Below are 25,296 nucleotides of genomic sequence, written 5' to 3' on the forward strand. Positions count from 1 at the left end.
TAAAAAAAGAAACAAAAAAAAGAGCCTAACAGAACCTAAACAGTTCCTGATGGGTTCAAGATCCTAAACAGCATTTAGGCCAAAATGATGTCTTTAGAGTCTCACCTTCCTTGCCGTGGGCTAAATCCACGAACTAACGACTTTAAGTACAGACAATGATTTTTTGCCCAGTCCAAAATTCAGGTGTCTGCTGTAATAATCCAGATGGCACCTCAGAAGGAAACAGTTCATCTTCTCTTTGCCTTTTTGCCCTAAACTTGGATGGAGGGCCTGCGAGGATTGGTTTAGGACATGGAAATAGATCCAAACTTGGTATTACATATCATCTTCAGAGTAAGATTCAGCTGAAACACAGAGTATATTTTATACTGGTTCCCAGTCTTGAATTTGCTGTAATTCATAGAGACAGCATTGCTTCTGCAAGATTCTCTCAAAACATTGGGTTACGTGAAATATTCATTGTAACCCTCAGAAAGAACTCCAAAGCATTCAGCCAGTGGCAACACCAGAAGAATATGTATGCATGCCTCCTGTGACGACTGTTTTAAAGGGACAATACCAATTTTGATGTATAAGTTCTGATATCTTTTTAAGAAATTAAATGCATTACTAATAGCTTACCTTTTCATCTGTCAGTTGACAGCTTATATATTTAAGCCCTTAAGCTCTTTTTCTACAGTATTTTTTGGAATCGTGTTAACGTGTTTCTGAGCCCTTTTGAGAATACTTTTGCACTCCGTTTTCTAGTTTAACCTCTTTTTTGTGGGGGGGGGGTGGTGGTGGTTACTTTTGAAAAAGTGTACTTGTATTACAGGTAGAGGGATTTCTTAAAAATTGATTTTATTTAAAAATGGGAAGGAAGCTGTTAGATTCAAACAGACCCCCTTTCTATCTTTTCTCCACCTGTTTCCCCCACTCCTTTCTCCATCTTCTCCCAGACAACAAAACAGCTTTATTTTACCTCCCATCACTGTTCTGCCTCCCTTGGAAGCAGTCTTATGAAGCAAGCCCTCATCGTGTGCAGCCTTACATACATGTAGGCTGGGCTTCCATCTAAGAGCAGAAATAGCTTTCCTCTGGAGGTAGGTGGGGGATGCTGAGTAATTGTCGGGCAAGTCGGGTACCACACCAACACAGCCAGGGCCTCATCGTCAGTGGGCCCTGACCTGGCTGCATCTTACATTCACCTGAATCTAAGGGTTTTCTTTTTTTGTTTGTTTTTGTTTTTAATGATATCGTTGATTTAAAATGTGTTAGTTTCTGGTGTACAGCAAAGTGGTTCAGTTATATAAATATATATTTGGTTGTAATACATATATATAAATAAATATATAAAAATATTCTTTTTCAGATTCTTTTCCATTATATATTATTACAAGGTATTAAATATAGTTCCCTGTGCTATACAGTAGGATCTTGTTGTTTATTTATTTTATTTATAGTAGCATGTATCTGTGAATCCCAAGCTCCTAATTTATCCCTCTCTTCCCCCTCTTTCCCCCTTGGTAACCATAAGTTTGTTTTCTATGTCTGTGAGTCTGCTTCTGTTCAGTAAATAAGTTCATCTGTATCATTTTTTTAGATTCCACACAGAAGTGATATCATATGATACTTGTCTTTCTACCCAGATCCCACCCAGGCTGACTTACTGGAATGTCAGGCAATGGTGGCCCCAGGTGATTCTGATGTGCTTTCAGGGCTGAGAACCAATTAGGTTAAATGCCTCAGTGTTTCTTGGGCCTTAAAGACCCTTTTACCCTGCATCTCCAGGAGAGCTGATTCCCTCTCCAGACCTGAGACCCTGTGAATCCGTGGCTTGGAGTGGACCCAGCCCTTCCATCGAGGAAGCGCTCCGAGCAATTCTTCTGTTCTGTGAAATTTGGGAATCCCCAGCCCCTGTGATCCTCAGTGGTTTCTTTGGCCCTGGGTTAGGGATGTGCCCTGGGAGAGGCTGGTGGGAACTGTTGAGTGTCAGTGCTCTGGCGAGTGTATCTGGGCCAGGAGGCTTCTCCCTGCACTCGTGGAGAACGCATTGTTCCCCCCGGCCCTGCGCCCTGTCCTCTGTTCTCTGTGTTCCCCAGAGCCTGGCTTTGGGAGTCTGGATGACTCACCCAGCCTGTGGTCTGTCAGTTGGCAAACACCGAGCGTGGTGTGGGGGTGTGAGAGGATGTTTATCCCAGCTGACAGTCGCAGATGCTAATTGGAAAGACGAAGTACACTTATAAAGGTGTTGCGAGCAGCACGGGGCCAGACCCACAGAGTCCGCGTGCAGGGGGACCCTGACACCAGGTGCTTATCTACAGGTCGGGGGAGGGAAAGGGTCTGTGGTCTCAGAAGATGGAGGGGGCTTGGGGGAGAGCAGAAGCCTTCATTTCTGGATCACAGCATCCTGGATTCATTAGAAGACCTCATTTCCCGAGAGAATTGTGGTGCATAAATACCAGGAGTTGTGATTTTGTCCACATTAAATGGAAGTAATTAAAATGAGCAGTAATTTTGAATGACTGTTAAAGTAGTTGATGACAGATACTGTTTTTTGGTTTTGGTAATTAATTGCTGTTATCTTGTGTTTTAAGTAGACATTATTTCAGAATCCTATATATTTTATTTTGGGAGGAGGGCAAGTAGAAAGAATGTCAAACTGTCCCCATTTCCCCCTCCCCTTCTCATTCTTTATGAAACCTGACATTTACTTTTCTATAATTCTTTCTTACTTTCTGGAGAAAACAAATTTTTTTTTCTTTTCCAAAACAGGAGATCTTGTATATCAGGACATATTTGTGTTTATTGAGCCAGCTCTGCCGGGGAGGAAAAACTGAGGCGTAAAGGTTATTTTGGTAATTGTGGCTGGAATTAGGTGAAAACCCTTCAGGCTGGGAAAGTTTTTTCCCAGCACAAGTTACCAAGACTCAAAATAAAACTTTGACAAAGGGCCCATGTCCAACCTTCCCCCTGCACCACGCTGAGGCCACCCCAGCCTTTCTGCCCCGCAGGGTCTGTTCCCATTTCCCCTTCCAGACGCTGGAAAGGCTGCTGGGGTAGGAATCACATCTTTGTTTACAAGGCTGGCTGCCTCCTGGGTGAGTCCCTGGGGGTGGGACTAATGTGATAAATGGGATGGTGCCTTTGAGAAAAAGTCTCCATTGCACGTTATTATTTTTTTCCCCTGCACACCCAGAGGAACAGCTGGGACAGCAAATGCAGACTGGGATCATGCGTTCGTACTGAGTCTTGTTTGACAATCCCAGATATTTTTAAGCGGGATGGAGTCAGGCAGCCAGCAGTCAGCCAGCCTGTTTGGCACACAGGACCCTGTTTTACCCGAGTGGTAAATAGTTCTCAATGAAGCGGCGTGATGTACGGAGCGAGCCTGAAGTCACAGCATTCCGTATTTCACCACGGCCCGGCAGCATCTCTTTTTCATGCTCTCGTTCTGTTCAGGGCTGGTTGTTTAAGTCTGGTTGTTTGGTCCTTGTTGTGCTTAAATCCAGTCTTTGGCCAGGCCTCGATTCATGGTGTTTATATGTGACGGGTTTCCCCTCCCCATGCCAGGGTGACCCTCCCATCTTCCCTGCGCACTACACGCAGCATCGCCTCGTGGATGTAGATGCAGGGTTCATTGTTTGCTGAGGATGTTTCATGTTGAGGGTTTTCTCACTTGCCTCTACTCTGGGAAGGGGCATCTTCCAAGTCATACATGGACTTCTCCCTTGTCTACACCTGCAGCCCCAGGTGCCCCTTCCGTCTTTCCCTGTGGACATGGACAGGGTTCTGAAGTCTCCACTCTCAGCCTCCCCTTCCCCCGGGTCCCCTCTGTGCTGCCTTCTGAGCAAAGATGGGCACGAGTGTTCACACTCCTTCATCCCACTTATGTCTGCCTCTCTGCCCACCCCACAGATGTTCCAGACAAAAAGATCAAACCCAAACATGCTGCAGTGAACTCTCCCCTTGACCTTGCTTTTCTCCTCAAGTGACAAACCCCACCTCTTTCCTCCGAATTGCCAGGCTTTTTGACGGCACGCTGTGACGTCTCTAAGCTCACAGACTTTCAGATTCAGTGGAGCAGCAGGATTTATTTTAGAGGGATTGTGACACAGGATTGCTAGGTCTTTATTTTGATAAGAAGAACTCATTGTCATTTAGTAAAAAGCCAGGAGATTTCAAGCCCCCAGTCGGGCTATAATCTCTGACTAAACAGAGCCCAGAGGACAGCGGCCCTTGTAAATACACACATCTGGCTTCATGGCCTGAAAGTCGTGTCACCGTCTCCCCATTTCCCCGTTTTGCCAGCCAGGAGCCCCCGTATCTGAGACTGGAATCGGGCAGCTGCTGTGTGCCGTCTGCTCCTCTCTCTCCACAGGAACGGGTGGGTGGACCTGGCTTCTCCACCTTTGCGGTTTGATTCCCCTCAAACCACTGTCTCTGTTGGTGACCTCTGGACGGTGACAGCAGATCCCTGTGGCCCAGCCTATGTCCCCTTACCTGCTGGCCGCCCCATCAGCCCACCCTCTCGGGGACCCCTTTGCTCCCTCGACCTCTTGGCTCGGCCCCCAGCTGCCTGTTCGGAATCCCTGGTCCCACAATACCAGTGCGCTCACCCTGTCTCTGGGTGAAATGACTGCCCCGGGGTCTCTTGGAACCGCAGGCCTGTGTTCCCGCCTCATCTGTCTCCCCAGGTGCATTTCCTCCAGCATCTCTTTCTCCAGCACGTTTGGAGCCTGATGGAATCTGAATGTCTTCTTCCTCGGCTGTGAGGCAGACGGATCCGAATTTCAGAGCTCTGCTCTTCCACACCTGAGCACAGTGACCTTGGGCCGTTTAGTTGATGCTTCCAGGCCTGCTTCTGCATCTGCTTGTGGGACGACCACCATCCATCCCAGCGTTTGTTGTTGGGATTAGACGATGCATGAAGACTCTCAGGAAGGCAGCTCTTCTTATTTGGGGTCACACGGTTAAGTGGTGTAGCAGGGCTCAGAGTAGTTCCTCTTTTAGACCTGTACCTATCACTTCCTGACCTTGATTCTGTCCCCCGCTGTTCTCTCAGTGCCTGAAATCTGCTACTTGTATCCAAGGTGGCAGTGACAACAACTGCCAGGTGACTGATTGCAAAGGGGGCTCCTCTGAGTACCAGCAATGGGGAGCAATATACAGTCTTCCTCTAAAGTAGAAGGATTGCACTAAAAAGTATAGGGGTGTGTGTGTGGTTGAAGGGAGGTGTGTCTCCATGGCGACCAGCATTGGCTGGTGGGCCCTGATGCACATTTATTCCCAGGACAAGTCTCGAGGTGGCTTGTTGAGTGATGCTGCAGGGGTCAGGGGAGGTTAGAGGCTGGTACTCAGGTGCCTCTGGAACAGCCGGGCCGCCTCTGTGCCTGGATCTCTGAGGGCAGTTCAGGGGTGGCTGTTGTTGCCAAGCCACCGTTTGCTCCTGCTATCTTATTTTTTGTTTCTGATGTGGCTTAACATCAGTGATGCATTGAGGTACTGCCCTCAACTCCTGACATTTCATGCAGCTTCACATTTCTCTGTCTGAGATGGGATACTGTTAACAAGATGCTTAGGTAAAGACTCAGTTCCTTCTGTGCCAACAGAGGTCTTGATGACAGATTCGCCTCTGGTCTGAATGGGTCAGGGTTGGGGGGGCATGTGCCCCAGAGCCCACATGTTGGTGGAAAAAGTGACAAAGCCAGCCTGTGCTCCTCGGGGGGAGCGCCCCCCCGGAGTTGTTTACATTTGTGTACTTTACCACGTTATCCTGTACGTCATCTCATTGTACCTCTCAGTAGCCCGGGGTGGTGGCCGAGGGAGAGAAGGCCAGCACCCCTTTGCGAGGAGCAGAGGTGCCCGGCAGTGTAGGGGTCCCCGTGTTGGGGGTGGTGCAGGGCCTGGAGTCTGTCCCCTGATCCCAGGCGCAGCGTGGTTGGTAAGTCAGCCGTGTTGCATGCCTGCTGCGGGCCCTCATGGTGATCCCTGCTGGGGAGATACTGGCAATGAGGGAGACCTGGTCCTGGGGACTGACTTCCCTGGTGGTCCAGTGGTTAGGACTTGGCACTCTCTCTGCCATGGGCCAGAGTTCAATCCCTGGTCAGGGAACTAACACCTGCAAGCCATGTGGCGCAGCCAAGAAAAAAAAAAAAAGGATAGACCTGGTTCCTGAGCTAGTGGAGGGTTATCTGGTGGGGAAGCTGGGTACTGAGAGTATTTTTGCAGGTACTCACCTTTGAGCAGAGTGTTTCAAAGTACCGGGCACAATGGGAGACCTCATCTGTTTGAAGGGATTCAGGGATGATTTAATTGGGATGCCTTTTTGTCAGTAGCGCTAATCACATTCCTTTCTCTTCCCTCAGAGCAGCTGCTCTACATTAAGCAAGAAATAAGGATGAAATAGTTTAATATTTTGTACTTAATCAAATACCACACTTAATTTCCATACTGTGTCATAATCAAAAGTTGGTAAAGATTAGCCAAAGCACAGAATTAAGTTTTAAAGTTTCTTCTTTGCTACTCTGGTATTTTTATGATGTTCTCTTGAAAATTAATTATTAGCTTGGTTTCATTTAATCAGAGGTATTAGGTAAAGAGAACGTTTAAAGCTGCCCTAAGAGGTCAGTGGGCTGGAGCCCTCCCCCCTGGGCTCCGTCACATGGAGCTGCTGAAGATTCGGGGATGGTGGTGTCCCTACAGTGGTGGCCTCGCCTTCCCGAGGTGCACCCGTCGGGGGCTCATGGCTTGGACCCTCGGGTGGAGTTTGATGGTTTCTCTTGACCTCACTCATTTCTTTTAGAGTCTAGATGACTTTATGGTCCAGAGTGCAGGCTGGGGGAAAGGGTGGGCGGGGAATGTTCCAGTCCTGACCTTCTGCTGACTAGGTGAGACCTTCACCCTTTCCATTCCTCATTCAGGGAGCGGAAATAGCGGTAACTTTCGTAGAGTTGTTGTGAAGAGTTAAACAAGTTCATTCATGCAAAGTGCTTGGAATCGTGCCTGACACTTAGTAAGCCCTCAACAAGGCTCAGCTGCTCTGGCTGTTTGTGCATCGCAGGTATTCAGGTGAGGGGTCCTCAGGGCAGCAGGGCTGGAGCCAGCGGAGGAGCTGGTCTGTGCTGGACCCTGCCTGGCTCTGGGGACGGCAGAGCCGACGCCGGCTGTGTAGATGGTGACTGACGTAGCTCTTGCCCCGTTCACAGTAATAAAAATTCCAATTTACCAACCTTCCATAGAATATGTCCTGAGGTTTAAAATGTTATTCTTTGCAATTTTACAAAAAATTTGCTTCCTTTAGGCACTTGAAGTCTCCTTTAACTTTCTCCTTCCAAATGTCATCAATGTGAATTAGATAATCTTAGAGAATAGCCACCAAATATGTAAGGCTTTCATTTTTCTTCGCATTTCACGGTCCTCTCGGTGGAGAGAGCCTCGTACTATAATTGCGGACATCAGATAGGTTTTGAACCCAGGAGAAGAGATGCTATTTGTATAGAACCAGAAGAAACGCCAGTGGGTAATTCATTTATTCAGAAAGAACTTCTTCTGCTGGGGACTGTGATCACAGAGTGGACAGGCTGTCTGTGCACAGTTCTCTGTGACAGGAAATGCCCTGGGAGGCTCTAAACTCACACGGGCTTAGAAGGAACCGAGAGGTCCAGTCTGTCTCTATCCCAAGGTGCCGGCAGGGGGGCCCTGAGGGGGTGATAGCTTTTCAGGAAAGGGCGTGGTCCACCTTGAGGCTTCTGGGCATCTGATTCCTTATATAGGATTGTAGGCTAAGCCTCCGTATTACTTTTGTGGGTTAGGGGGCTGGAGAAGGTGGGGCCCCAGCCTGATGTGTTAAAAATGGATGCTGAGAAAAGAACAGGAGTGCCAGGAAGGGCAAGCACTGTCCTTCTAAATCACTTTCTAAAGGACAGTATCTGCGGTGAAATGTGTATTCTGTCTCAGAAGGCCTTGGGCTCATGGTGCCAGGGTGGTTGTGTGCTGGGTGGTGGTGAAGATTTTTGGCACTGCAGAGCTGAGGGCTGATCATCAGTCTCCTGTATACGGGCGGTAGGAATGGTTACATTAGTAAACAACAGATTTGGTACTTTCATTGTTTAAGTACAACCACATCTCCCTAACTCAAAGCAATTCTGATTCAGAAATGATGATAGTTTAGAGTGGGTCTGAATTGAAGTTTATCTTAAGAAAGTTGTAGGGAAGAGACTACTTAATTTTACAATCATCCTCAGACATTTTGTAAATATCAAATCTTATGCTTTTATTCTTGGACCTATATAAGACACAGCCAGTTTAAATTCATGAAAAGTATGATAAAAAAATTTTTTTTTCTTTCATCTTCTATAGAAGCTTGAACTAAGGTGAATGTTGGCAGTTAGAAGTTTGGGGATACCTTCTTTAATGAGAGGAAAAACCTCATGAGTTATTTCTAATATTTATATGTAAATAGATGTTTATTCGGGGTTTTATTGCTTCTGAGATAGAAGCAAAAGCCCTCTCAGGCCTTTTATCTCTATTAATAAAGCTACTCTTCTTCAAATTATTCGGCCTCCATTTGCAGCAACATGGGTGGACCTGGAGCTTATCATATAAGTGAAGTAAGTCAGACAGAGAAAAACAGATACTATGCGATATCACTTATATGTGGAATCTAAAATACAACATAAATGAACATATCTATGAAACAAAAAAAGAATCCTGGGCATGAAGAACAGACTGGTGATTGCCAAGGGAGAGGGAGTTGGGGGAGGACTGGGAAGTTGGGGTTTGCAGATGTAAGCTTTTATATATAGAATGGGTAAACAATAAGGTCCTACTGTAAAGCACAGAGAACTATATTTAATATCCTGTGATAAACTATAATGGAAAAGAATGTAAAAAAATATATGTATAACTGAATCACTTTGCTGTACAGCGGTAAACACATTGTAAATCAGTTATATTTAAATAAAAGAATTATTTGGCTTTGAATGGAAAATAGTGGTCCTCTCTACTGATTCTCCCACCCAGTATAAAGAAAGAGGTCCTGTAGAGTGTGCTGCATGCTGTTATTTGTGTTACTCTCCTTTATCCTTGTGCAACCCTAAGCCGGAGCTGTGATTATCCCTTTTTTAGAGAAGGCGAAACTTCTTATCTAGCAAATTAATTGTAAACAGCTCCACCTGTCATTGGTAGTCTTCTGTCAAGAAATCTCTCCAGCCTTCTCTCCAGACACCCCCAGACTGATATCCTGAAGTTCAGGTAAACTGTGCCCAGGGTCTACCCTCTCTCCACTTTGCATCTGGTGTCATGTTCCTGCCTCTGCTGCTCCTCTACTCTTATTTATTTGGTTCAAAGCATAAGTGTACTTCTTTGTTTCATTTTCTCCCTTCTCTGAACTCTGCAGCACTTAAGGTGTGATATGCTGGCATTACGTGAAAATATCTGTTGATGACCCATTTTATAGGTAAGGAAATCAAGGCACAGTTAGGTTAAGTGGTTGATCTGAGGGCGCAGACCTAATAAATGTGGGAAATTGGTGCAGATTGCTTTTGTGGCTGTTTGGATTTGATGGAGGACAAATGGGATACAGGGAGAGACCATTTAAAGGGAGAGTATAGTATATAAAATAGATAACCAACAAGGACCTACTGTATAGTGCAGGGAACTCTACTCAATATTCTATAATAACCTATATGGGAAAAGAATCTGGAAAAGAATAGATATATGTAACTGAATCACTTTGCTGTACACCTGAAACACAACATTGTTAATCAACTATACTCCAATAAAAATAAAAATTAAAAAAAAGAAAAATGAAGAGAGTGTAGTCCTCTAGAGGATTGAGGCCTGAACTAGGTTGATAATGATGGGAGTGGACAGGAAAAGATGGGTAGGGAGAATAATTAGAGAATGATCAGAAGGATTTGGAAATTGGATGTGCATGGTAAGATAGAGGGCATGGGGGAAGGGATTCAAATTACAGTTTTTTTAATGAGGTTGGTGGTCAGCCTTGGCCTCATTGAGAAGTGGTTTTTGTCTGTTTTTCGTATGTTTAGTCTTAAACCTCACACTTGTCCAATTGGAAGACAATTGACCATTTAAAGGGAATTTCAGCTGGGAATAACCTGCAGGTTTTATACTATCTCTTGTAAGAGATCTGGGACCAAGCAGTTTTCTTACTGGTAAAACAGAGATAATACTTACCCTAGAGGGGATATTTCATGACTCAGATTAGAGAGCAACCGTCTTTGCAGAGACTTCGCAATGTGAGTGTCTTATTTATTCATTCAGTACCTGTGGGCTGTTTAAGCTTAGTTTAGCCATCCCTTGGCATCCATGGAAGACAAAATACCAAAATCTGAGGATGCTAAAATCCCTTATATAAAATGGCATAGTATTTGCATATAACTTTGCATAGCCTCCCATATACTTTAAATCATCTCTGGATTACTTATAGTATCCATTACAATGTAAATAGTTGTAAATACAATATAAATGCTATGTAAATAGTTGCCCAGTAAGGCAAATTCAGATTGTGCTTTTTTGGACCTTTCTGGAATTTTTTTTTTTTTTACTATTTTGATCCACAGTTGGTTGAATCCCCAGATGTGGAACCTGTGGGGCGACTGTACTATGTCAACTTTGGGGAAAGAGCAACAGACAAGGCCCACGTGGTCTTTCTTCCCAATGAGCTTAGAGTTAAATAAGGGAGATTGACCATCACCCAACAACTATTTAATTAAAACTATAACAGATTTCAGGAAAGTGAAACCCAAAGTACCTGACAGCAGGGGGATCCAACCTCATCTTGGGGCCCAAAGGAGGTATCCCTGAGGGTGCGACATTTTAGCTGGGTATTTCAGGAGGAGCAGACGTTCTCTTCCTTAGTTTTCTGTTCTGATATTTTTAGTCCCTTAAAGCCAACCAGTAATCAGGACTCTTCAAACCACACGCTTGCCTTCCTTGTCTGAAGCTTTTATTTTTACAGGCATATACCTTCTTTTCGGTTAAATTAGCAACATGTGTATGGTAGAAAGAAATGGTCTTCGGAGTTGAGACGTATGTTCTGTTTGCTGATCGTGTGTATAGGCAGGTTCACCTAGGGAGGGAGTGTCTTCCTACAAGGCAGACCTCGCCCGGCTCTGTCTGGACTGGGTGCAGCTGGGTTCTCTGGCAGTTGCTGTTGTTACCCTCAGATTCTCTGACTCCAGACCAGCCCCGACTAGAGTTCATGTGTTCCTTGGCAGGCCCATCTTCCTGAGCTTCAGGGATGTGTCTGATGCTCTGAGAAATATTAAAGATTTCTACCAAATTGACGTGCCTTTCCTCTTTCTCTGTTTCCTTGATCTTTTCCTTGGATTGAGCAGAAAGCTGCCATATGATGTGCATGTGGGTGTCAGCTTGACCTTCTTCCCTGGCACTTGTGAGGTGACGGGTGCAGCCCTTGCACCTCTTTTCTCAGCCTTATAAAAACTGCTCACTAGGACCCGAAGTGGTGGCCGAGGAGGGACAGTCTGGAGTGCAGGGCTGACCAGCACCTTTTACCTGGACAGGTCACACCCTGGATAACTGTCCTGATCCTGTAATGATGGATGGATGTATCTTCATTCATTACTTCTTTTTCTTCTGTCTTTTCCTTTTTTAAAAATTGAAGTCTAGTTGATGTACAATATTATATAGGTTATAGGTGTACCATATAGTGATTCACAGTTTTTAAAGCTTATATTCCATTTATAGTTATTATAAAATATTGGCTGTGTTCCCCGGGTTGTACAGTGTATCCTTGTAGCTTATTTTATTCCTAATAGTTTGTACCTCCTGCTCCCCTCCCCCTACAGTGCCCCTCCCCTCTCCCCACTGGTGACCACTAGCTTGTTCTCTGTATCTGTGAGTCCCCCTCTTTTTTGTTATATTCGCTAGTTCATTCTTAAGCATGGCAGTGCCATGACCTCAGCACGGGAGGGCCAGTCCTCAGTAAAGTGGCCTCTAATGCCGTGCAGGTCACTTCATCTCTCTGCGCAATGGAAGTTACAATAATTTATGTTGCGATTAAATGAGGTAACGTTCTTTAAAAGTCTTACCACTATATGTGTGCCTCAGGGTCCACAAATGTTGGTGTGTTTTTGAAAATCCATTCCAGACTCAACTGTGGACAAGCCATATACATGTGTGTATGCGTTGTGTGTGTATATATATATGGGTGTGTGTGTGTGTTTGTGTGTGTATATATATGTATGTATGTGTGTATATATGTATGTGTGTGTATTTGTATTTACTGCTATCATATTTATGAAACTAGGATCATAAATAGTAGGTGATCTTTACTACTTTATACGACCATGCAAGGCAGAGAATCGTGTGAGGCAAATGTTACCACAAATTTGAATATTTGCAGCTTTTAAATTTGTACCGAGAGCTTTTGTGTAGCTTCTGATTACTTTGTGGTGTTGGAGCAGGGCGTCTGTTTTTCCCTTTATTTCTCCCGCCTCCTTTTCACTCTCCAGTTTAGAAAGATTAGGTATGTTTTTGGCTCTGCTTGCCTTTGTCGAGCTGGTGGAAGAAACAGCATGGGATCAGGAAAGCCTTTTCAATTTTAGCCCTTCTTAACATTATGTCCAAAATAAATGTATTCTTGAAATTAAATGCTATGAACTCACCTTTTCCAGCCCTGAAAGCTGTAACCTCAGGGTTTAAACCAAGAGAAAGAGGAATTTAAAATAGCAATTTTGGTCATTTCAAGAATCGCAATGTTTAGTGGCAGGTAAGCATGGGGAAAAATATTCAGCCTCACTAGTAATCAAAGGAATATGAAAGAAAATGTTGCCAGACTGTTTTACCAATAACATGGGCAGTTTTTCAAATGTAAGAGAAAGGAAGAGGGGAAAGATGTTGAATTGGGTGGTGGAAGTATAAAGATGTACCTCACCCTCTCGAAAGCACTTTAACAGTGTTTGTCAAGTACTGCAGAGATGTTAGTGCCTTCGACACAGTGATTACACTGCGGGAGATTAGCCTGAGGAAATAACCAGAAATGGGCGTAAATATAATTATAACACTAGGAACTTGGAAACAACCTAAATGTCCAACAACTGGGGATTGGTTACATGCAATATGAAAATATATGCAGTGGGCTTTTCTGCCACTATGAATAGCAAACTATCTGGGAAAATAATGACAGGGAAAAAATTTTCTAAAATAACAAAGTGAAGCATGAACCTAGTATTTTGAAATATGATCTGTTTATACACACACTCTGTATGTATGTCTGAGAATTAAAAACATGTATCAGAGTAAAATATTGGCTCTGAGTGATGGGAATGTTGGTGGTTTTTTTTTCCCCCTTTGGACTTTTCTGTATTTTCCAAATTATGCTTATAATCAGAAGAAATCCCATAATTTTAAAATGCATACTTTAGAATACTTTGTACCAATACAACCATATGAAAACATAGGGGGAAGAAAGCCTAATGGGGATTACAACGGAATGCCCTCAGAGACTTTTGATGAGGTGATGGGACTTGGTGGGAGTGGTTGTTTTTAATGTTTTTCTTGAACGTGTTTCTGTTTAGAATATATCTTCTATTAGGAAAGCAAATATAAAATAAATGTAGAGAAGAACTTTAGGAATCCATGCTGCATTTGAGCAGAGGTAGTGCTTTGTAGATATTCCCTTGTGACTGTGGTCCATCGTGAGGATGTTGAAAACTGTTAACAATGGTGGTCAATGATAGACTTTTTCTTTCCTTCTGCAGATATTCCTGAAATTCCAGAGAGCATCTCATTCTGTAAAGCACTACAGATTGCTGACTTCAGCGGAAACCCACTGACAAGGTAACGTTTCTGCTTGCTCTTCTGTCCATAGTACTGAGGGTACCCTTTTGGAGCCCCAGGAGGTAGGGAGCCCCTCCTGTGGCCCTTGGCTCATTCGTGAGCCCACTGACCAGTGGATTCCAGGCACCTGTGTTGCCAGGGCAACTGAGTTGTGGCCCAAACAGCAATGCAGGGACAGCCCTCCAGGGTCCGTTCAAGAGGTCTCTCTAGGCCAGGTGGGCCCATTTCTAAAATTTCTCAAGACTCTGTAAGCAACCTTGGAAGAAAGGAAAGTACTCTTCCTTTCCATTCCCCCCCCCCCCCTTTTTCTTTTAAAATGTCTAGAAAAATTGAGATTGAGTTAAAATTTGGGATTCATCTCATCTGTCTCAAAATTGCTTGGATCTGCTTGGGTACGGAGTGCTGGGGAATGCCGTTTCGTTTTTTCCCGCCATATCTGCTTATTTTTAAGAAGTAAATATGTCTTAAAAATAATTCTGGTTTTTCTCTTTTGAATGTCAGTTATTACATTACTAGTAATGTTTTATGAAAAATAGTAGTCTAGTAAGCTCTAGCCTGATAGCTTTCTCACTCACTGCTGTTGTCATGTCTTGTCCTCTTTCTTAACCATCATCCATGCAGTTGTCCCTCTTCCTCAAACCTTTCTGTAGCTCCCCGACCCTGTAAGATCAAGTGGGAGTTCCTGGTGTGCTGCGCAGCCTCCTCAGCCCTCTGTCTGACCGTGGCCTGCATTTCCACCTGCGTTGCCCTCAGTTGCCTTGTCTGATGTCGTGTCCACTGTAATAAAGGGCTCCAGGTCCCCGATTTCACTCCCCCTCTGTTTGGACTATGCCAACCCTTTCACTCTCCTTTAAGATGCAGCCTGAGCATCACATTTCTTCCCCGGGCCCTTTCCTGACGACTCCCCACAGCCCCTCGTCTGGGCTCTGTAAGGCTCTCTGCGTACTTTTCTCATAACACTCGAAACCTACACGTACGTGATCACTTTCACCGAGGCCCCCCAACGAGACTGTATTCCTCTGTCATTTACCATTCTATCTGCAGCCCTACTGTGCTTTCTGGAATGGAGTGAGCCCTCAGTAATTGTTGAACTGAATTGAGCTATTTGTGTTTAAGGCAGCTCCTAGGGTTAGGCAGCTGGGAAATACTCATGCTGCCCCAGAGTTTTTTGTTAACTCTTCAATTGCTGAATCCCCTTGTCTACTTATTTAGTGTTTTCCCCCTAATGTCTGCTGATATGTGACTTTATCATCATCTCAAAACTCTTGATCAGAACATAGCGCATCATATGAGGCCTTACTCAGTTTTCACCCTGGCCCCGTATTTGGCAGGTTTCTTAAAGGAAAGCCATTTTAATTTGGCAGGTTTACCCTTAAGAATTAAGATGATGTCTGTGAGTTGAAGGGACCTTAAAAATTATTCAGCGCGGCCTTGTGATTTTATGGCTGAAGAAACTGAGGCTCCAAGAGGTGAAATGACCTTTCGAGATCATGCAGCCTTCGAGCGGCAGCTCAGACCAGCTTTCCTCTCTCTTGGCCTTAAATCTAGCCTTCCTCATCCGGTCACATACATAGTTTGGCTCTTAACGTTAACAGCCAGTAAAAAAAGCAAATCAGCCATCTAAAGAACATTTACCTTATATTTACGATTTTAGCTAGTTTAAAAATTATAATATGTATAGTTTGTGGTAAAAACTCAGAACAGATAAGTTGCATCTTTTGAAATATAAATTTAAAAAAAATCTTAGCTCTATTACACTGCAGAAGAGGTTGCAACTTTGTAATAACCATTCCTGAGAATATATTTCATTGATTATGAAAATCCTAGTTAACACTCTCGTCTTTGGGGGCCTGGATTTGGTTTTGAAGTTTGGAATTACCTATATTAAATGTCAAACTGCGTAGGATTTATTTTTTAAAAAAGGAACCTAGAAAGAGGAAAGAAATGAAAGATTCTAATCTAGAGACTATCACTAAGGCAAGAAGTCCTCACTATCCCCTGCAAAAAAGTGAGTTATGTGTTCTTTTCTCCATCTTAGCAGATTTGTGTATAAGGACTTTCAGCATTTTAGATGCAATGAGATCTTTTTGCCTTCAGTTAGTGTTTTTCCCTCCTCAAATACTGGTAACCATAGAAATATTGAAAGTAAACTTTCTTTGCAAGTATTTGAGTAATAATTTTATTTTGAATCCTTGCTATTGAGAAGAGTCTAAGGGAAGTATACAGAATTTCTTTTTGTGTAGAAGGTTGTGAAACATATAATCATCTCACATGATTGGCATCTTAAATCAAATCAAAAGAAAAATATTAAGAAAGTAGCAATTGGCTGTCAGCTGATTAGTTGTTAGTAATCCGTAGCTTTGCTCTGGGTATTATAAGCTACAGGAAAAAAAAAAAAATCAAGCAGCTGTATTGTGTTTTATTATAATATTGTGGGCTAAAATTTCTCTCTATTTTTTGCTAATCAATAAAGTATTTTCACTTTCAGCTGTAGGAACTATTTATCATTTTCTTTCATTGAGCACTCGGTAGGCTCATGACATTTTTTCTCCTTCATTCTTACAGCTGGAGTATCTTTCCTCTTTATTTCTGAATCACTCTATCAATAAGTACATGCCCCTGTACTACTAGGTAGCCCAAGTCCTTATTTTTTTCCTTGTAAATAGAAAGACAAGATAAATATGTAAAGTAATTTTAGGAGGTTATTTCAGTCAGCATATAGAAGAAATCTTTATGTTAGTATACACCATACATGCACTTCTCTTTTTCAGCTATAACATTTTTTTTGTTTGTTTTAGATTGCCAGAAAGCTTTCCCGAATTACAGAATTTGACATGTCTTTCTGTAAATGACATCTCACTGCAGTCTCTGCCTGAAAATATTGGCAAGTAAGTTTTTATGTGAAGTTTGCGTATATCAGGCTGAAAGGGCATTTATATAATCAGTGGCAGCTCCTTTCCTTTTACAGCTCTTGTTTTTCTACTCAGAAAGCCGTTTACAGTCTTCAGTATCTCCCTCAAGAAAGATCATAGCCAGTCTCTGTGTTTTTGCATCCAAGTTGCCCCTAAATTTTAATGGTTAAAAAGGATGCTGTTACTTGTTACTAGTGAAAAACATAAATTTGTTTGGGAGTTTTCTTTCAGCTGATGGATTCCAGGGTAGTTAATTGAAGCGACGTAGCATGTATCATATAGGTGGTTATTCAATACTGTTAGAAATGACTGTTCCTAGTAATTTCATTGAAAATGTACGGCATGTGCCCTGAACAGCAGCTCTGTCTTTCAGAGTTTGTACGCCGTGGACCTGGGAACAGGGAGGCAAGGTGGTGTGTCTGGGGAACGGGCGTGGCGTGGGGAGCGGGGTGGGGTGGGGAGAGGGGTGGAATGGGACGGGCACATGTCCACGATGCTGGCTCGGAGGCCGGGGAGGATGGCCACGGCAAGAAGTGGAATCCTGTGAAGAAACTGCGTGCTGGTGAATCCATGTGCATGTTCCCACAGATGACTGGATTGATGGATTTATCTTAGCAGGTCTTTTCCATTCCTTCAGGGCAGACAGTGGCTTAAAGCAGGCTGGCGGCTCACGCCTGACTGCTTGAAAGCCCACCGTGGCCAGCCGATGCCGGTGGACCGGTGTATCCTGCTGTCATGAAGGATTTCACTCGTGCTTACCTGTCCTGCCTAAGTTTTAAGATAAAAACGAAGCTCACTTTTTGGGGAACTGCACTGTATCTGGGTGTGTTTTGCAGAGGTTCTCTTGCCAGACGTCTGCAGTCCCCGCGTCTCCTCCTTGAAGGAGGAGGAAGTCTGGCTTCTGTTCCGCGTGCAGGTCCCTGTTTCTCTGAGGTTCACGCTGATGCTTGGACACTGGGCCAGCACAGATGCTGATTAAGAACCACGCCCTTTAGCTCTCAAGAAGGGATGGAGACAGGAGGGTCCCCGCACCCCCTGAGTTCATGGTACCCGCTATGGAGTGTTTTGTGTTTTGCCGTGAATTTCATGCACTGCACTCTTGCTGTGTCCAGTTTCACATATTTCTAATTAATATAACAGCCACTTAAATACTGACGCTGCTCTCCTGCTGCCCCTCGGGGTCTCTGGAATCTAATTCCCTTGAGACCCTCCTCCACTCACCCCAGCCACCCGCTGGCCAGATGGCTGCCCCTTCCATCATCTCATTCATGTCTTTTTAAACAGGTTTCATGCTTTGAGAGAAAATATGTCCTTATTAAACCAGAGTGTCTCCCTCACTCCTCACTGCATTGTTTTTATGGAAAATGTTACTTAACAATCCTTGTAGAGTAATTTACAATATTCTTTATGCTATTTTAAAAAATTATTTATTTAGGCTGCATTGGGTCTTAGTTGAGGCACGCAGGATCTTTCATTGTGGCGTGCAGGCTTCTCTCTAGTTGTGGCATGTGGGATCTTTTGTTATGGTGTGTGGGCTCAGTAGTTGTGGCACATGGCTCTCTAGTTGTGGCATGTGGGCTTAGTTGCCCCATGGCATGTGGGATCTTAGTTCCCCAACCAGGGATCAAACCTGCATCCCCTGCATTGGAAGGTGGATTCTTAACCAATGGACCACCAGGGAAGTCCCTATGCCACTTTTCTGTTAATATCTGTGCTTGTTTTTGTCAGTGATCAGGATTTCTTGTGTATCCGCTTTTTTGATCAATAATAAGGGCAGTTTTTTGTTCTGTTTCAAGTTTAGACTTAATCAGCTTGTGTTATTATTATAGCCTTATACATACTGCTTGTTTCCAAAATAAAATGCCACATTGAACTTGAACCCTGTGGTGAATAATCACCCAGAAAGTAAGAATATTGGGCAGACGAGTGAGTCAACTGAGTCTTATTAGTTCAGTTGGTGAAAATTAATGGGAGACGGGGAGTTTCCTATCCCTGGTTTTGTTACCACAGCAAGAGACTCCATGGTTTCTTCCTGTTGGACTTAGTGTTTATGTGTCCATTCTCACTTAGTAGAAAGAAACGGAGAGCGGACTCCACCCTGGGGAAGACTGGGTGCCTCTGGTGTCCTGGACGGTGCTGAAAAGGCACTTGAAACAGCTGAGCTGGTGACTGTCCAGGAGATCTCCTATTTGCATAATTATACTGTACTTTAAGCAAATCATTATCTGACACTTCCCAGCGTTCCTCACGGGAGGGACTCTTCAGTTTCCCGAAGGTTCCCGCATGGTTGCTCTGGAGCATTTTACCAGCCTCTGGAGCATTTAAGCAGACTACTTCTCAGAGACAGTATTGTATTGAAAACAAGGCACAAATATCGGGTATTACAAAAAGTACGAAAAGGACATCGAATGGCCACTTGCGTGATGGGTACTCACTGTTATCTCTGTGGATTCTGGAGTGGAGGTTTGGGTGTAAGTTAACTCTGCCTGTTTGGTCCGATGGGGCAGCCACCTCAGTGTCGGCCTTTTGAGCCTCAGTTGATGGTGGGATCTCGGGTGTCCCCTTTTGGCACCTGGCACGTCATGTGGCCTTAACTGGGAGAACTGTGTATTTCTCCAGGATTGGGTGGGCATATCCCACCTGGAGGAGAGAGCCCAGCCTTTAGGACAGGCAGCCTTGCAGGGCCTTGGAGCTGAGGGCACCCTGTCCCATCCTGTGTGATCTGCCGATGGCAGTTTGAAGACCGTTGGGGCGTTGATGGCAGAGTTGGACCAGGGGTCCAGCTCTCCTGGTCCCAGGCCTGCTTTTCCCCCACTCCACCCCACCATCACCCATAGCCCTGAGGGGCTCCGTGACTTTCTCCTGTTTCCCCTAGTGACAGCTGACAGTCCTTTTGTTAAGTAGTCAGGTCCAAACAACTCAATAAGCATTTTTGTCCTAACAACCTAGCAGCTGTTTGAAAAAAGTAATAATACACATCAAAAGACTAAATATTTGTATTTCATTCTTAAACATCCCCAAATCCATGCTCTGGGAGGTGGGTACCCGATGGGCACCTGCCCTGCTTCTCAGAAAGCCACGGCATATCCTTTTCCACATCCTTACCGTTTGTCACCGTTTTGCAAGGGTGCACGGTCCTCGACAGGCATGCAGAGGTGTCCAGTGTTGGAGCTGAGCTGCCTGAACTGCTGGTTCACGTGGTGGCCTTGAGCTGTGTGTCTCTCTAGTGTAGAACGTTAGGGGCTCCCGTGAGCTGGCCTCAGTGCATGGTAGCTTGCTGCCGTTGGAATTGCTGAGTGCACTGTTCAGGTACTTGGGAGTCTGCAGCATCAGCTGCGGTGAGCGGCAGCCAGCGTCTCGCAGGTGGTTCATGTCCTACAGGGCGTGGCCACATGCCAGGTAACCCTCAATGTTGTTACCTTGATAAAGCAAGTCTCTGAAGTAGTAGAATCTTTATAATACTTGTAACGAGGTGAGAAAAGATCAGGAAAATCTTTTGAACCACAGAGAATTATATGGGCTACATTTTTCTTTCACTAGAATAAAAGTGTCCCAAATTTGCTGACTCTTTTCTGACGGCCCATGAGTACCTTACTTGGTCCTTCAAAGGAAAGGTGATTTTTAACAAAGAGCGGGAAACGAACTCACCTTCAATGGGTGTTTTAAAACCCCTTTGTTAAAACCCCTTCTGATTAGTCTTTATGAGCAAGTATTTGATGTTGGGGAAGATGGGAATTTATCAGCTAAATTTCAGCAAAGACTTTTCTATAATTGGGAGAAATTTTTAAAAATTAGACATAGGATGATTTAATAAGTGCAGCTGATGATGCAGTTCTTGGATCAGTGTAACTTTGTGAGGTGTCTTTTTCACCTGTTACAACCGTTAAACAAGTACCAAAATGAATCATTTAGAATCAATTTTGTTCCCAAATGTAAAGCAAAAGATTTACTACATAATACAGTATTTTCAGTCTCACTGTTTTCACTAATGAGAGCCAAAAAGATTTTTGTATCTTTAATAAAATATTTAAAAATATTTTTTCTTTCGTTTTTTTTCTACTTAAATTTTTTTGTTTTTATATATTTTATAATGTATACAATATAATGGTACCTAGTGCATCTATATATATTTTTAAATAAATACAAGGATTATCAAAGTTTACTCTTAAACATGTTGGGACAACCACTCTAGAGCAGAATGTTTGGGAGTCACTTAAGCCAGAGACCAGTGGTTCTCAAACTCTGCCTTGTTGGGCCCCCAGGGGTTCCCGGGAAGTTTCTCCTGGGTGTTGTGGAGAGTGTGGACCAGTGCTCTGGTGGGTGGTCTCTGCTGGTCCCTGTTTGCACCAGCACAGCTTTGCTATTAGCTTTAAAGTTTTTGTTTGTTTGTTTGTTTGTTTTTTGCATCGGTATTGCGTATAATATTTTCATTGAAAAAGTCTGCTGTATCTATGTTTCACTTGAAGTTTGGAGACCCCTGTTTCAGATGTTTGGCATTGCTGGTTTATTGTAGCAGCGTGCATTGGGGAGTTTTCACTGGGATGTAGATCCCGCCAAGCTCTGCTCAAACCAAGCAGAGAGCTTCAAAGCCTTTTATGAAAGTGAACTTCAAAAAATTTTTACCTGCCTCCTCTCTTTCCAAACTGGCTGAGGTTTTCCCCCACATAATGGTTGAAATTCTGCCTCTTTCATGAAACCTTCTCCAGTGATTGGAAGAGGTGAAATAGATCCTAGACTCAGATTCCCTGACCTCCCCCACCCCCTGCGACCCCCAGATCACCGGCACCATTAGCACTTGAGTCTTAGCCTGCACGCAGTAGGCTAACTCAGTTCGATTGTGTGTGTGTGTGTGTGTGTGTGTGTGTGTGTGTGTGAGCATGTGCACCCCCCAGGCCACCTTGTCTCTTGGAGCCATGGGGCTGTGGGTCTGAGACCCTGTTTGTGTTCGTACTGACCCTGCCATGGCTCTGACACGCTGAACAAATTCATCGGACGAGGTGCACGGTGTTACCTCCTTCATGTTGCCAGTTTCCAAGCTGACATCGTAGATGATCGAGTTAGGTTCTAGAAGCTTTGTGCTGGGACCACATTACCCTGTTCCTCCACAGTCACTTTTTGGGCTAAATGCTATACAGTCAGTTTCTATGAAAGGTTGACATAAAGAAACAACTATGAAAAGAGCCTGTTTCCCTTGCCCTGAAACCTTCTACCGAAGAATAATTATTATCCATTAATATTGGTTAATTTTCCCCCACATACGGAGCCACTAGGGAGAGATTTTTAAAATACATATTTTTAGGGGAAAAAATGCCTCACCGGGAGAACTGTAAGCTTCTTCCTTTTAATAACAGTTCTGACATTTATCACATTTCCCCTTCTGCTTTTGCTGCCAGAAAGCTCAGAGCTGGTTCCCACGGTCAGAGAGAGCAACTGTATTGTTTCCATGCGATGAAGGGACCCCTAGACCTGGGGGCAGAGGTGCTTCTGCATGGCATGCACAGTGGTATGGGGTGGGGGAGATGGGTGCTTTGATGGGCGCACCTGTCCCGTTACAGCACCCTACTCACAGGTTAGCTGAACCATCTCGAGCTTCATTAGCTTTGTCTGTAAGATGGGGGTAAGTAATCTGCCCGTGTGTGTGTATGTCACTGGTGGGTGATAGAGCCGGGGTTTGAACTTGGTTTCTTCCTGCGAGAAGCTGCATTTCCTTTGCCGCAGGTGCCCTAGTGGGCACACTAGTTTTCTCCACCCTTCCCTGGCCCTCATTTTCTAATTCATGAAACTTTTTGCATATTTGCACTTTTTAAAGACCTCTTGAAATCCCGCGTAGAAAAAGTTGGGGTAAAGTTAAGTAAAGGGCTTTGTCATTGAAGGTGCCACTTAGCGCAGAAGGGCCGCGGCGGGAGAGGAGGGAGGCTTTCGGAGGATTTTCGAGAGTAGAGTTCCAAGTCCTGGATGGGTTTTAAGAAGACTGTCTGAATAAAACTGATTTTTCAGATAGGCCCTTGAAAACAGTGCCAAGTGACAATGACTTTTTACTATCACTAAAAACACCTGGAAGATTCCACCAGTCAAGCCAGGAAGGATAATTTTGCTTTAAGGAGTTTTCAAATGTTGGTACAAAGTGTGAATGAATTTTTCTTTCCAAAAGAGCTTGTTGATAGTGAAAATATTTTTCTTGAGACCAGTTGTATCAATTTCTACTTGAGTGAATCACAAACTGCATTTTTTTTGCTGATCAAAAATGAGGAAGCCTGCAGACAGACATGATCTTGTATATAGAGAATCCTAAGGAATCCACAGGAAACTATTAGAGCTAATAAATGAATTTAGCAAGGTTATAAGATACAAGATTAATGTACAAAAATCAGTTGTATTTCTATATAATAGCATTGAACAATCTAGAATGAAATTAAGAAAACAATTTTACTTATAAAGCATCAAAATGAATAGAATACTTAGGAATAAATTTAACAGAAGAAATGTGAGACGTGCGCTGCAAACTACAAAACATTGTTCAAAGAAGTCAAAAATGACCTAAAAAAGGGGAAGACATCCTGTGTTTATGGATTAGAAGACTTAATAGTGTTAAGATATCAATACTCCCCAAATTGATCTATACATCAACTCAATCCCCATCAAGATCCTAGCTGGCTTTCTGTAGGAATTGATGAGTTGATCCTAAAATTCATATGGAAATATGAGAGACTCAGAATAGTCAAAGCAGTCTTAAAGAAGAAGAGCAGAGTTGGAGAATTCATGCTTCCAGATTTCAAAACTTAACTGCAAAGCTACAACCATCAAGACTATGTGGTACCAGCATAAGGACAGATGTACAGATCAATGGAATAGAATTGGAAGTTCAGAAATAAACCCTTGCATTTATGGTTAACCGATTTTGACAAGAGCACCAGAACAATTCAATGGGGACAGATAGTCTTTTCAACAAATGCTCTTGGAACAACTAAATATCCATCCATGTGCGAAAGAATGACGTCATACCCCTACTCACACCATATAAACAAATTAACTCTAAGTAGAGCAGAGACCTAAATGTAAGAGCTAGAACTTTGATAAGAAAACATACGGGTAAATCTTTGTGACATTGGATTAGTCAATGGTTTCTTAGATATGACGTGAAAAGTCTGAACAACAAAAGAAAACGTGGATAAATTAGACTTCATCAAAATCAAAGGCTTTTATGCATCAAAGGATACTGTCAACAAAGTGAAAAGACAACCTACAAGTGGGGAAAAATATTTGCAAATCATATATCTAGAATATTTAAAGGACTCTTACCACTCAACACTAAAAAGACAAATAACCCAACTAAAAATAGGCAAAGAATTTGAATAATTTGTCCAAAGAAGACTTACAGTTGGCCAGTAAGGACATGAAAAGGTGCTCAACATCATTAGTCATCAGATAGATGCAAGTCAAAACCACAGTGATATACCACTTCACATCCATTAGATGACTGTCATCAAAGATGAACGAACGTTGGTGAACAAATTGAAACCCTCATACATTATTGGCGGGGATTTAAAATGATGCAGGCTTGGGAATGTAAATTGGCGCAGCCACTGTGGAAAACAGTATGGAGGCTCCTTAAAAAACTAAGAAAAGGGTTACTGTATGATCCAGCAATCCCACTCCTGGGCATAAATCTGGAGAAAACTCTAAATTCAAAAAGATACGTGCACCCCAGTATTCACAGCAGCACTATTTAATATAGTAGCCAAGACGTGGAAGCAACCTAAATGTCCACAGATAAATGGATAAAGAAGATGGGGTATATGTATGTGTGTGTGTATACACACACACACACACACACACACACAATGGGATATTAGTCAAAAAAAAGAAATAATGCCATTTATAGCAACATGGGTGGATCTAAAGATTATGAAAGTGAAGTGAGAGAAAGACAAATGTCATATGATATCACTCACATGTGGAATCTAAAAAATAATACAAATGAACTTATTTACGAAACAGAAACGCTCTTGCAGACATAGAAGACAAATTTATGGTTACCAAAGGGGAAGGGTGGCAAGGGGTAAATTATGGGATTGGGATTAACAGACACGCTACTATATATAAAATAGGTAAACAACAAGGACCTACTGTGTAGCCCAGGGAACTGTATTCAGTATCTTGTAATAACCTATAATGGAAAAGAATCTGAAAAAAAGTATATATATAATTGAATCACTGTGCTGTACACCTGAAACTAACACAACATTGTAAATCGACTCTACTTCAATAAAAAAGATGCAGCCCCTCACTTGAGGGAGCAGGTCCTTCCGCAGAAAAGTTGAACATACTTACTGTATGACCCAGCAGTCCCACTCCTAGTTGTGTTTACCCAAGAGAATTGAAAACATATGTCTATAAAAAACGTGTGTACAGATGTTCATAGCAGCGTCTTTCTTGGTAGCCGAAAGGCAGAAACAACTCAAATTTTCATCAGTGGACGAACTGATAAACAAAATGTACTTATGTCCATGTAATGAAATATTACTCAGCCATAAAAAGTAGTGAGGTACTGACACGTTACAACATGGATAAACCTAGA

At 43.3% G+C, this 25,296-nt stretch overlaps 1 protein-coding gene across 1 annotated transcript in view; it reads left to right on the forward strand.

Moving 5' to 3' along the window:
* LRRC1 (leucine rich repeat containing 1) overlaps window positions 1-25,296 on the forward strand; it is a 124,490-nt gene that overhangs the window by 62,558 nt on the left and 36,636 nt on the right. Inside the window, exons 3-4 of the mRNA XM_057699349.1 lie at window positions 13,728-13,806; window positions 16,605-16,694. Coding sequence (XP_057555332.1) covers window positions 13,728-13,806; window positions 16,605-16,694 — 169 coding nt within the window. The remainder of the gene's footprint in view (window positions 1-13,727; window positions 13,807-16,604; window positions 16,695-25,296) is intronic.

Source organism: Hippopotamus amphibius, chromosome 11, assembly GCF_030028045.1.
Source record: "Hippopotamus amphibius kiboko isolate mHipAmp2 chromosome 11, mHipAmp2.hap2, whole genome shotgun sequence".
NCBI lineage: Eukaryota > Metazoa > Chordata > Mammalia > Artiodactyla > Hippopotamidae > Hippopotamus > Hippopotamus amphibius.